This window comes from Triturus cristatus, chromosome 2_2 (genome assembly GCF_964204655.1).
Source record: "Triturus cristatus chromosome 2_2, aTriCri1.1, whole genome shotgun sequence".
Taxonomy (NCBI): domain Eukaryota; kingdom Metazoa; phylum Chordata; class Amphibia; order Caudata; family Salamandridae; genus Triturus; species Triturus cristatus.
The window spans coordinates 843,338,390-843,351,861 of NC_140582.1; the positions used below are offsets into that span (position 1 = coordinate 843,338,390).

General features: G+C 42.9%; 1 protein-coding gene and 1 long non-coding RNA gene across 5 annotated transcripts in view; one reads left to right on the forward strand and one right to left on the reverse strand.

Annotated features, from left to right (window-relative positions):
- The window catches only part of SLC30A9 (solute carrier family 30 member 9), an 800,207-nt gene extending 789,988 nt beyond the window's left edge, over positions 1 to 10,219 (reverse strand). The window contains exon 1 of one of the 4 annotated variants that reach the window (XR_014978192.1): positions 9,526 to 10,197. Coding sequence is in view for 2 of the 4 variants with exons in the window: in XM_085642174.1 (XP_085498300.1) it covers positions 9,511 to 9,622 (112 nt within the window). In the remaining 2 variants the exon portion in view is untranslated. Of the gene's footprint in view, positions 1 to 9,510 lie in introns of all 4 variants that reach the window. The other 3 variants (XR_014978191.1, XM_085642175.1, XM_085642174.1) reach the window with 3 other exon arrangements.
- Positions 10,220 to 10,400: 181 nt separating this feature from the next.
- Positions 10,401 to 13,472, forward strand: part of LOC146862861 (uncharacterized) — a 63,088-nt gene continuing 60,016 nt past the window's right edge. The window contains exon 1 of the long non-coding RNA XR_014978512.1: positions 10,401 to 10,610. This is a non-coding gene — a long non-coding RNA (uncharacterized LOC146862861). The remainder of the gene's footprint in view (positions 10,611 to 13,472) is intronic.

Below are 13,472 nucleotides of genomic sequence, written 5' to 3' on the forward strand. Positions count from 1 at the left end.
GAAATTTGACTCTAAGCAGGTGGAATTTCTAGACACTGTAATCTTTGGATCAGAGGGTACCTTGCAAGTTAGTCTATTCAGGAAACCCACAGCAAAGAATACTATATTACAGTATCAAAGCTTCCATCCAACTTGCCAAAAAGATTCAATCCCCTTTGGGGAGTTCCTCCATGTTCGTCGTAACTGCACGAACATGGTGGATTTCCATAAACATGGAGATGCCCTGGAAAAACGATTATTAGACCGTAGTTACTCGCACCATCTTGTAAGACATGCATATAAAAGAACAAAATATTATAATCGTGATGCTCTCCTACAAGGCCCTAATCGTGCACAAAGGGATCAGATTACATGTGTTATCAACAATTCTACTTTAAACTACAAAATAAAAAATTTGATCAATAAGAATTGGAAGATTTTGAACACAGATGAAAATGGGGCCCAACTTAAACAACCATTGGTGGCATATAGGAGGAATCGCAATTTTAAAGACCTCCTGGTCCATACAAGACAGAAAGTCCCTGACATTCAGCGTCAGACTACCATCACTGGATTACCTTTGATTTTAGGGAATCACAAATGTGGAGCATGCCATGCCTGTGATGCAGCATTAGTTACTGAATCTTTTAGTTACAAGGAGAAAACTGTCAAACTCAGGCATCTCACAAATTGCAGGAGCAGCAATATTATTTATATATTGTTTTGCCCATGTGGGTTGGCCTATGTTGGTGAGACTGGACGTGAATTCCACCAAACATTCAGTGAGCATAAATCTGCAATAAGGACAGGTAAGTGTACGGCACCATTGGTACAACATTTCTTGGATAAACAACACTCAGAGAAAGACTTGAAATGGTGTACCATAGAAAAGGTCCTGGGTAAGGCAGGCCAAACAGTACAAATAACACGCAAGAAACGACAAACGTTTTGGATTTTTCATCTAAATAGTGTGAAAGATGGGCTAAATGATGATATAGACTGGCATACCACTAAGTCCTGAGCATGCTTTTATTGTTATCTGCACCATGGTGTTAATTTCTGGCGGTACCTAAAATTAGCCATTTTTCGCAACAGCTGTGGAGTACACAGAATAGAGATAATTCTCTGTTGACTGAAATAACAGTGTTATCTCTTGTGTGTCAACTATTAGATGCCATTCACAGATTTTCGGTTGGGGCCGTTTAGAATGGTCGTATGGGTGCAATAATTGAGTACAAGATGAGATTTTAAATATATTTGCACTTGATGACTATGTACACAGCTCCTGACAGGATATAGAGGAAGATTACTTTGTGTAGGCGTGTTGTTTGTATTCTAGTCAACTGTAGGTTTTTCCAATAGAAAATCTATTTCCTTTGATTAATGAAATATTGGTTCATGTGTTTGACATAGTTTTTTTGATACTTAAACCAATATTGCCGATTTGTTGGTATCAAGGAAAGGTATATAGGAGATTAGTATCTCAATGGTTGGTTGATTTTATATTTTAAATATTTGACTTATGACTTGGTATGCGAATATGCCTCATTGTTTAAATATAATACAATTCCACTTATTTAATATCTTCCTAATTATGGTTGGACTTATTTTGTCGATTTCTTGTCCATTGGGACATTAAATATATAAACAACTGTGCACATTACAAGATGTCGCTCTTTAGCAAAGACTTTTTTTAATAGTCCTATATCCATAGCGATGTATGCGACACGTTCTAACCTTCGCGCCGGTTTTCCAATTAGGAGCGGCTTATTTATAGGTTGTGGTCCGTTTACGGTTCACGTCACTGCTAGTGAGATGTGGGCGTCGTGGAATTGAAGAATCAACTTTCCGCTAAGAGGTGAGCACTTTGGGGGTCGGCTATATAGGAGCTAAGCCATATAACGCCTTTCTTGTGAGGTCATATATACCTTTTTTTAGGTCTCGCCTGACCCAGCGCATGCGCTGGTCTGGCGAGACTTTTTGAGAGGGCTCCAAAAAGTGTGTAATAATGAAAGATGTCTCGTAGACAGGCCGCTTAGAACAGGTTGTAGGTTTATTTGACAGGTAACAAAGTCCATATAAAGATCATCAGTAAGGCCTCAGATATCCAGTAGAGCCCCACCAGGAGCAGCCTCCCTGCTGCTCAGCCCCATCTCTTCCAACTGCCAACTCCTCCAGTCCCTCACACCCAACATTCTAAGTGACATCACACATGGCTGAGCAGCAAGGGACAGAATAGCAATGAGGAAGATGCACACAACACAACAGGTTATAACACATCTCCCTTCCTTACGAAAACAAAGCATAAAGATACAAATGCATAAAATCAAGATATAACCAAAATACCATTGCATACATAAACAGAAAATTCATTATGCAAGTAAACATACAACAGATCAGAAAATACTTGCAAGAAAATCCATAACAAACCCCATCCCCCTCCCTAGGGAAAAAATTAGATGGCAAACACCACCAACAAACGAACAGCAATGGGGTAAACACACCACCCCATAGGGGAAAACACCTCCCATAAACTCGGAAATAGGGAAAATAAACTTCCCTATGATACAAATTACAGAAATAGGGCAACAACTAACCCTATAGGGGAAAAACACCTCCCATAGACACAGAAATAGGGGAACAACGTCACCCTAAAGGGGAAAAACACCTCCCTAGACACAGAAATAGGGAAAATAGACCTCCCTATGATACAAATTACAGAAATAGGGGAACAACGTCACCCTATAGGGGAAAAACACCTCCCTTAAAGTCGGAAATAGGGGGAACAACGTCACCCTATAGGGGAAAAACACCTCCCTTAGACACAGAAATAGGGAAACTAAACCTCCCTATGATACCAATCACAGAAATAGGGGAACCCTATAGGAGAAAAAAAAACACCTCCCTTAAACTTAGAAATAGGGGAACTACGTCACCCTATAGGGGAAAAACACCTCCCTTAAACTCAGAAGGCATGTAACTGCCGCTCTCCAATTCGCTGGTACGCAACAAGTTCACCCCAGAAGTGTTAAGAACTGCACCTCAACTGTGCACTGTGTACCTCCCCACACAAAGCATATACATAAGAAAGTACATGGAACAACTGCCCTCCAGCAACTTTGTAATGTCGGAAGTGAGAATCTCTGACACCCTCGAGAAACAGTACCTCAATAAGAAATGAGTCGATCATGACAAAGAGCAAGATTCAACGTGGAGTCACGAATGAACCAGGATCCAAAAATGCAGCTCAGCAGTTCCAACGAGCAGACATCCTCTTCAGCCCCACACGACGTAGTGAATTAGCAGAGTAGAGGTTTTGCGCACCAACGCGCATGTGCTTAATCCGGAACGTAGATCACAACGTGAAGAAAGTACACTCCCACCATGGTTGGCCACAGACGATTGCACGATGATCCCACGACGATCCCACACAATGTAGGCAACCCTAAGATGGCGGCACAAAAATGACGCTGGGCCGGATGGCTTACAGCGCGCCCGTGCATGCAGGCGTCCAGAAGCAGGCACACACCGCGAGCAGCCTGAAGCATCGGAGAGGATCGCAAGACAATCAACATCAGGTAAGACTGCGCGCGCTGATTGTAACTCGCGCTTGAGCGTTTTAAACTTCAAGACGGCAGTTATTGAACGGACAAAAACAAAGTCTTAAAGTAAATTTCTTCTTTTCTAGTCAGTCAGTGCCTCACAGAATACAAACGTGCCACAAGCATTGTGCTATGCAGGGAAGTCAGACCTGCACTAAAGTTCGTTTTTGGTGCCAATTTCTTTTAGATCGCTTCGCTCCTTTACCTCACGAGCGTCGAGGCTCACGTTCACAGCATCTCAGCATCTCACTGCACCAATCTCGTGTAACTCCACAACAACACAGTCACGTAGCAAACATTTCCCAACTGAAGTATTTCAAAACAGGAGGGTCATTTCCTCTCCCAAAACAGAAAGCTGGGGCAAAGCAGGCAATGCTTCCTGGATGGCAGCAATTTCCAAATCTGCTTTTCACAAGGTATTCACAACCTTTCCTCCACAACATGTAGGTTCACTTTAACATGGAGAGAACAAGAAAGTCTTGTACAGAAAGTTGGGTTTCAAAAAAAAAAAAACTGACACTCCCATTAGGGCGACCGATGGAGTGGTCACTGGTGGGGCTCTTAAGTGCCAGCTTCCTGAAAATATGCAATTTCACTTGAAGTTTCTTTACTTGAAATTTCTCTTGAAGTTCCTTTTTCTTTTTCCAGTAACAATCACTTTACACACATCTTTAGTTACAGTACAGTTTCCTTCAGCAAATACGCAGCTTGTAATTCCACTTTACTCACAGTTTCAGTACAGTTTCTATCAGCAACCAGATTGAAAGTTCTCTTGAAATTTTTCTTTTTCTCTTGAAAATCCTTTAAGCAACAGAAACCATAGTCCATTGAAGTAGCACACGTAAGTTCTTTCCAGTCGTCGCCAGTGTAATAATGAAAGATGTCTCGTAGACAGGCCGCTTAGAACAGGTTGTAGGTTTATTTGACAGGTAACAAAGTCCATATAAAGATCATCAGTAAGGCCTCAGATATCCAGTAGAGCCCCACCAGGAGCAGCCTCCCTGCTGCTCAGCCCCATCTCTTCCAACTGCCAACTCCTCCAGTCCCTCACACCCAACATTCTAAGTGACATCACACATGGCTGAGCAGCAAGGGACAGAATAGCAATGAGGAAGATGCACACAACACAACAGGTTATAACAAAGTGCTACCAGGCCAGCCTAGAGCTACAGTGCATGTGCGCGGGCGCGCGCACCGCGTTTTACCGCGATTACTTTCACTTTCGGCCATACGGCCGCTTTTGTGTTTGATGTGATCCCGATCGCGCCGCACGGCCGCTTTGCATAGCCAATAGGTCTCGCTTTTGGGACCTTATAAGTATTTAGTTATGCAACTGTTGCATGGCTAAACACTTATAAGGTTCCAAAGGCGAGACCTATTGGCTATGCCAATGCTTGTTTGTCTTTGTAATTAGACTTAGCATAATATATGTTTCTGCCCCAGGTATACTTACAGCCACTAGAGACATATTTACGCTTTGCACATGGAGTGGGTCCATAACTATCGGAGCTATGTTGTGGGAACAATGCGAGGCATGGGACTTGGGCTCTCGTATTCATATTCAAATATTGCGAGGGTTACCGGATGTCGTGAATATCTTTCTGCCATTTCCTTTGGTTTAATATGTAACGGTTTTACTATCAGTAGAGCCATGATTGGGGCACAATGCGAGGAATCTGACCTGGGTTTCTGTTTGAACATACAACTATTATAGTAGGCACTGTATGTGTGCCTAAGTGCATTAATAATATACTGGTCAATACAGATATAATTATAACAGGAGTTAATATACACTCCAGAATGAACGGTTACTTTGTGAACAGTAGCGGTTATGAGACAAGTTTGCTACCCCGTTTGACTTTTTTAACAATGTCTAGGAGTCACTAACTATAATAGAGAGCAGTGAATGAGGTTCCTTATGAAATCTTTAGGAACTTATTTTTTTACCTTTATTCTAGCCAGAAAGCTGTCCTGTATAAGGAAGTGATTTCAAGCTGTGAAGAATTAGAATTTGGATGTCTAATTGATGGAGAAGAGATGAAAAACTAAGGTCTCTTCGCGGATCCCTATGTACTTATGTTTCACCGGTTCGTACCTTTCTTAATGATTGAGTCTGCAGATTTTGGATACCTATGGCTTTTACTTTGGTGTTTTGATACTTAATGGATTCTTATTTAGATATGTCTCTCTCTGTCTAGAATACACTGTTTCTGCAGGGCGTGGTCTTTTTCATGAGAAGGAAGAAAAGAAGTGCTAACACATGATAATTTGGGCAATATTATGACATTAGGTAAGGTCAACTCTGGTGGGAATTGTCTACGACAAATCTAGAGTTCCCCTTGTTTATCCGCACCCATGCTTACAATTTTGTCTGTTTATACAGATTGTATGTCGTCTTTCTATAATACAGACAAGTGCCAATATTTCTAAGTACAACGACTGGCTGGTGAGTATTGGCCCTGTAATTTCCTTTTCCTTTTTGTAAGTATTTATATGTACATAATTTTTATTTGTAGAGGTTCTATTTAGAATAATATAGCGGTTAGAGCCCTCTCTTATCACTTTTCTTTTGGATTTTGGTGACTTTCCACACTGGGGTGTAGGGTATTTAAGGTAATTATTTGACTATACACTGGTGGATAGAGTGGGTGTTTTTTCGCGCCTCTTGTCTTTTCTCGCCCTTCTTTTTCCATTCCTTTTGAATATTATGTGTTGATTGTTGGGAAGCATGATCTCGACACCCCGATTTGTAAATATAGGGGTTGAGAGAACTTGGTGGTTTGGGTCTTAATGTCTGTGAGTTTTGTTATGTGTTTCTTGAAAAAAAGAGTGGTCTTTGTTGGATGGTTTGGTCCAATCAATAATAGAATGGATATGGTATAGGTTCATAATAGTGACACTTGTAATATTGTTTCAGGTTCCCTGGGTGCTGTGTGGGTACGATAGGTCCTGATAAAGGTGGTTTGATTCCTCTTCATATTCCACCGAAACGCGCGTCGACCAGTTATTCAGATCTAATTTGGTCGAGGAGAGCTTTTTGTCATTGATTTTCTCCCCCTTATTCAGACGCAATTTGTATGTAGTTTGTGTGAGTTTGAATGTGTTTGAGTGGATTGTGTGAAATTAATGCATTGATATGATGTCTCTAGGGTGCTATTTTTGTTGAGTAATCTTATATATGTAAATATGTGTTATGTATATTTGATGTGACATCAGGCTTTATGTTGTTTTTTGTGATGTATACAATTTTAGAGAAATATTTTTTTTTTAAATGGATAAAAGACAGAATAAATGAATCTTCACAAATTATATAATGAAATGATAAAATAAATGAAAATTACATTTCAGTTGTTAAGTGTCACTATTGTGATTTAATGTATTTTTGCGCCCAACGGTGACTGAGTCCCTAGTGTAATGAATAGATGGGCCATGAGGGAGTGTTCATAGTGCTTTTCTGTCGTTTTCCCCTCTTCTCCCTGGCCTGAAAGTATTGCTCTCCAGAGGGGGGTCTCCAATTATGCAGTTGCAAGATGGTAGAACTACCACGCCTGCTATACTTCTTTACAAACCTGTCAGTACTGATACCTGCCTACATTTTTAAAACACTAGACATGCTCCTATCGGACCTCATCTGGGGCACTGGTCGCAAAAGGGTGGGAATAGCCAAACTGCAGCTGGAACCAGACAGAGGGGGGGGGGGCTTGGCATGCTATCTTACTTGGCTATCTTACTTGGATTGCTGGGCGCAACCTGCACGAACTGGGTTACACAATGCAAGCCATCAACCGAGGTGTCCTGCATACCTTACTACTACCCCGGAGCACGAGCCGCCCGGAGCCCCATTGCTTTTACGTACAGCACTCATATTGGAAAAAGGCTTTCAATACACGTGACAGTGCCCCCCCCCCCCCCCCATGCCAACAACACTCCCCTATTAGGAATCCCCACACCCACTGGCTTGATCACTATGCGAAGAATTCTCAGGTGGTTTAGAGGGGGGTCACAACAGTAGGAGGACTGTTTGCTAATGGCGTCCTGATGGACCACGAGAACTTTGCTCTGGAACATGGCGTTCCGTGCAATCTCTTTATGCTACATGCCGCCATGACCCGGTATGTGAGGAGGCACTGGGCACCAGATCGGGAAAAAAACCCTACACACGAGCTCATAAACACAGTAAACTTAATGGGCGAAGGACGCCATCTCATAAAATGGCTATACAAGGGAACCCGGGCACACAAAGGAACCTCCCTCACTGGACTACGTCACAAGTGGTCCAGAGACCTGGAGAAGGAGTTGGCAGATAAGGAATAGGCCGCCCTCTTGGAATATTTCCCAAAAAAAAGTGTCACGCAGCGCCAAATTTAAATTAATACAGTATATGATCCTCCACAGGGCCTACCTCACCCCGTACCGCTTACAACGCATGTATCCAAACACGCAGTTCTTCTGCCCCAGATGCCAGGCAGAAGAGGCAGATATATTGCACATGCTATGGTCCTGCCCACACCTTCGAGGGTTCTGATCGGAAGTCACACAAATCATAGGAAACATTACAGGACTCACCACATGGGACACAGTGGAAAGCTGTATACTAGGGTTGCCTCACCGTCCTAACTCGCAGAAAGTGCAACTTCGCTGACCAAGCCCTACTCATAGCGAAGAGCTCCATTACAATGTGATGGAAATCGGTCCGCCCCCCAACAGTATTTACTTGGCACCGGGAGGAAGCCCGCTGGGGTGGAGCACAAAGTGCAGTCATTACAAGAGAGGAGTACCGGGGGTTGCTAAAAATACCGATCTCCATGGTCGGGTCCCCATGATGGAAGCATTCAAAGCCATTCAATCCCCCCCCCCCCTTTACAACACACAGTACATAAGAGAGGTCTCCCCACATAACACTAAACGGAACATCTCCGACTAGCATCAAGACATACCATACCCTGCTAGTTATAGGCCCCTACATGCTGAACAAAGGTAATAGGTGCAGAATACCACGCCTGTATCATCCAAACTGGGGGTAAGCCAGATCATAGGGTGGGGAGGGGGCTGTTCTAATGTTACTTTGACCTTTTCTCTAGGCATATTAAGCCAGCACCAATGACAAAACAAGGATTGCTAATATTGTCAACTTATGTAAAAGATAACAACCACCCAGTGGCTGTAACCTCATTTATTATCCAATTGTTTTCCCAATCTAACCATGTACCAACTGTAATAACGTTTGCACGTGGCTCGTCAAAATATAAAATCAATAAAGTATGTTTGAACAAAATCAGCCAAATTTTGAAATGCTGTTTTGTAGAAATCAGACACCATACTGTGTTAATTGAAAAGCGGGACGAAGACCTCATAGATGATGCTCCTTTTACTATTTCTTACGAGTGTTGATAGCGATTCATTTTGATATTTAGTTTAAGCATTGAATGTATTGTGGGTCTGCAGTCTAGTAATGATTTTAAATAATCGTATACAATAGCGATGGCATGAAAGATAAATAAAGAGCATACATCAAAAGGATATCGAGTTCACAAGCAAACAAGCATATAAGTTACTGAATTCACGAGAGTTATGGAAATATGAGTCGTGAATCATTTGTCAAGTTCTGTGTTTAATAAAAGTTATATTCCACTCAAAACGTGTTCCTTAGTTGCCCATTTGCATAGCTTGAATTTTTGGAATGAGACTCGAAAGCAACATGCTTTTTGTCCTGAATTGTGACACAAGAAGAAGGGTGCAATGTAACAAAAAGTGATTGCGGGAAATTTAAGAAGTGAAGATAATTCACAGCACAACTCTTACATACTCCAATAAAACAATTCTAGTAGAACCTTCATTTTACAATGCAGAGCACAGTCAATATGATTATTTAAAGCTGCAAGAGTAAATGCAGTAGCAAGCTGGTTGAAGTGCACTCTACTAAACTCACGAGGAAATGACTGACCGTGGTAGGGTCTGTGGCTGCATATCGTTGGACACCGCAGGTAGAGGTGATACAGGAAGGACCAGCCGCGCCCCTGGAAAGCCAGAGACTGAAGCATACTTCTTCCCTTGTGAGGCAGATCCCAAAGGAACTCTTAAAGCGACTGCTCGTCCACTTCTACCTCAGAGGGTCTGCGTCGGGTCCCCTCAGAGTGTGTCATCCTACTGTTCCAGTGCGTCCCTAGAACTGTGTTCTGCTTTTGCATTCCATCCCGGGCACAGTGTTCCTCCGTCCGAGTCAAAATCAAAGCTAGTGACCTTCTACTAGAATAAATTCCAGGTATGCGTTCAACAGAACACTTCTAAGACATTGTTTGTTTCGATCTCAGAGATAGCGGCTTCTTCCTATATCACACTATTTCGGCATCGAAAGTCTGGCCTTCGTGCCAAGCTGTGCCTCCAAATGTCCGGTTATCTTTAAAGATCCGTCTTCGCTGTATTCTTGTTGTCCATGGTCAACGTCTTACCGTGTGTCAGTATGTGACCCACTTAAAAAGACCACTTGTTCATTGCTTACATTGACCATCCGTGCAATTCACTCTGCTGATTATGTCCGTCGTTGATCTTTTAACGGATGTTCATTTGCTCATAATCTTTTTAGCATCCCGGGTCGGGTTAAGACCAATCCCGAGGCAGGACATATCGCGAGAATCGTCTGGATTTAGAGGAGGTACTGCTAACGAGTAAGGTGATATAGGATTGGAGCATTAGGGGGCTCTCAGCCTATCGTAGCGCGCCGCACATGATTCTGACGTGCTGGATGGCTGTGCAGTTTCGCACGTGCTCGTCTGTATCGGCTACTGTCAGTTTAGTGGGTTGGCTCATGTGGAGTGTGTTGTATTTACCCTGGATAGGGCTTGGAGAGGTTTGGTTATTTGCTGTTTTGGATGAGAGGGAAGGGTGAAGAAAAGCGGTCGGGAACAGCTCCACGGAGAGAAAACCAGAGGCTGGTCTGTTTATTTACAGCTGCGCAAACACTTGGTTGCTGCCGCGTTCCTGTGCTCCAGCCGGGCTAGAGACTTTTATCGGACCGGCGCTCGGCAATATGTAGGCAGTTGTCGAAGGCACATGCTGACAATGGTTATTTAATTGCTATGTGACGGTGTTTGGATTTACACTGCTGCTACATTAACTGCCCTTACATTTAATTTTAGAATCGAAAATTAGGTGTGATCATAGTATTTCATTGATATTTTGACAACTGAAACAATTGCTTTGGTTCTTTTAATTTTGATTGGCATTGAACCATGAGTTTTGGTAAATTTGTTAAGCGGCACATCCTAAAGTAGACTGAGGCATTCTATGCTGAACATATGATGGACATGTGTGCCTTGATAGAGGGTGTTACAGACACAATTGATTAGCACAAACTAACGGGGAAGGAGAAAAAGAGTCAGTGCGACGACACACAATTCTAGGACTTTGTAGAAAGCCAAAGTTAGAACCTCATCAACCAGCTGGTTCTCAAAACTGAGCCCACACCCATTCATGCCTATGGCAAAATGAAGAAAATACTACTTTAAAAGAACTGAACCCACAACCTAAACTAGCCTAGAACTATCCTTTAGCTCCTCTGTAATTGCTTGTTGGTTATTATAGCAACTACTAAGTTTTATGGTGCAACTTTCAGAGTAGATTTAATACAAGTATTATTTTACGTAGGCCAAAAACTGGATTGTTTAGTCCTCTAATGTAGATAACTTTTCTAGTGTTGCTGACCTAAGACTGCTAATGTCCTGTTCCGTTTCATAGAAAACATCACTGCTTTCAGGATATCTTGTTTTCATGTCGTAAAATAACCCCCATTAAGGCGTAGTTCTCTCCAGTGACCTCATGCGTTATCTGTAGGATCTTCACAACTGGTTAACACCATGGACCATCATGTCCTTCTCTTACCCTGCAATCAATTTGCTTTTAGGACCGTGGCTCTTGTAGTTTTTTTTAAATTTTACAGCACACTTTGGCAAGGTAGTGGCCTCCTGTCCCATCACAGGTAACTCCACTGATGTGTATTTTCTTAAATTCTTTCCTTATTTCTTGTCAGTAATGTCTACAGATCCCTGTTGGTAGTGCTTCTCTCCTTTTCTGATTTTTCCTTTTACACCATTCCAAGTGTGGACCCAAATTATGTTGCAGCTTAAGGACAACTGCGAGCAATCCACAAATAAGCGTGCAGTATGCTCGGGGAGGTCCAGGCTTCAATGAAAGTCCAAAACCTAGTGGTGAAGATTGAGGTGATTGTGCTGCCAGGTTGTGATTACATTTGTTTTTGGCATTCGTTGTCAGAAAAGTGACACTGTGCACTCATTACTGTGGCATCCAGCACTTAATACTCAGTTTTTTTTGTAATGTGTGCTCAAAAGGGTCAGACAAAAGGTCTCATGTGCTTTTGCCTTTTAAACCTATTTTAACCGTGGTTGAAACAAGTGTACAATTAACAAAAGTGCTAAAAACGCTATTGTTATTGGCTATTTGTAGACCACACTAAAAGCTTCATGGTGCTAAAGGGGCAATCGCAAGCAAGCCAGGTTTTTAGCCGTTTAATAAAAGTGATCATTACTGTCTGTAGCATAGTTTATTTGAAAGAGAGTCTTTTTGCTGCTACAGAAAAAAGCTCTTGTTTCTTCACCTTACTTTAGATATCTGAAGAATATGTAACTGTTAGAAATGGGGGTCTCTAGTTTGCAGGTTGTTACCCAGTCCAAGTAGGGATCCTTCTTCCTTGTCAGGATAAGGGGGCTACACTTCTAAAATAATCCCTGCTCACCCCCTTGGTAGCTTGGCATGAGCAGTCAGCAGGGGCGTAACACAGGCCCCCGCATCCCCTGCGTGCGGGAGGGGGCCCCCTCAGCACAGTCCCCAGGCCTGAATGCTCCGATTAAAATACGGAGCGGGGCCCCCTCCATGTACATTGCAGGGGGGGGGGGGGTTCTTAATCTTTTGTTACGCCACTGGCAGTCAGGCTTATCGCAGAGCCAGTGTGTCAAGCATTTGCACATAACCAACAGTAATACAGTGAAAACACTACAAAAGGACACCACACCAGTTTTAGAAAAATATCCAATATTTTATCTATGCAAAACAAGACCAAAAATAATTAAAATCCATCAAACAGTTCTTAGAAATACCAATGTGCAAAAATACAGTTCCTTGAAGTTGATAGCCCCGTCTGGGCTATCACAGCCTTGTGAACAACAAATCCAAACAGTTCTGGCTATCTGCGGCGTCGAGGATCAGCTATGGTGTTGGGAAGACCCGCAAAACAGTACCTTGAGAAATGCAGGGTGTCGGGGACCTTGCGGTGAGCTCTGATAAGCCGGTGTCGGTGCAGGAGTCGGGCCCTTGAAGTCACACTTGTTGCAGATTGGACTCCGTGCAGTTGTAGTCAGGAGCGCTGGCGGCACCTGAGCTGTGGTGCGAAGTGCAGCGTGCAGTGCTCTCAGGTCACAGTGCAGGCAGCAGAAGAGTCGTGTCGTGGTCTGGTATATAACGAGTGCCACTAACCTGAAAGCCGGATACAGCAGGAACGATGCTAGGTAATCTCCTCCCCTAAGAAGTGACACCTGCGCGCAGTGTATCTTTGCGGCACAGATAACAGCGGACCCACTTGGCAGGAAGGGTGAGGTCTCTCTTCAGCTTCTACCTCTATGCCCTGCAACGAGAACACAACACACATTCAGCAGGGTTCACGGTCATGCACTTCCCAACCCCCTCCCGACTCCAAAGGTTGTCACTTACAATTGGTAACCGCAAGGAGGAGGACTTAGCAACAGGCGAGTTCTCTAAACAAATAACAGCACACATGGACTTGATTCTATAAAGCAGTCTCGTAAATGTAAGTAAATGAATACTTATCAGTTCGACGCTAGGTTATGCACAAACGTCGTTCAGTTTCATGCTGAAATCCGG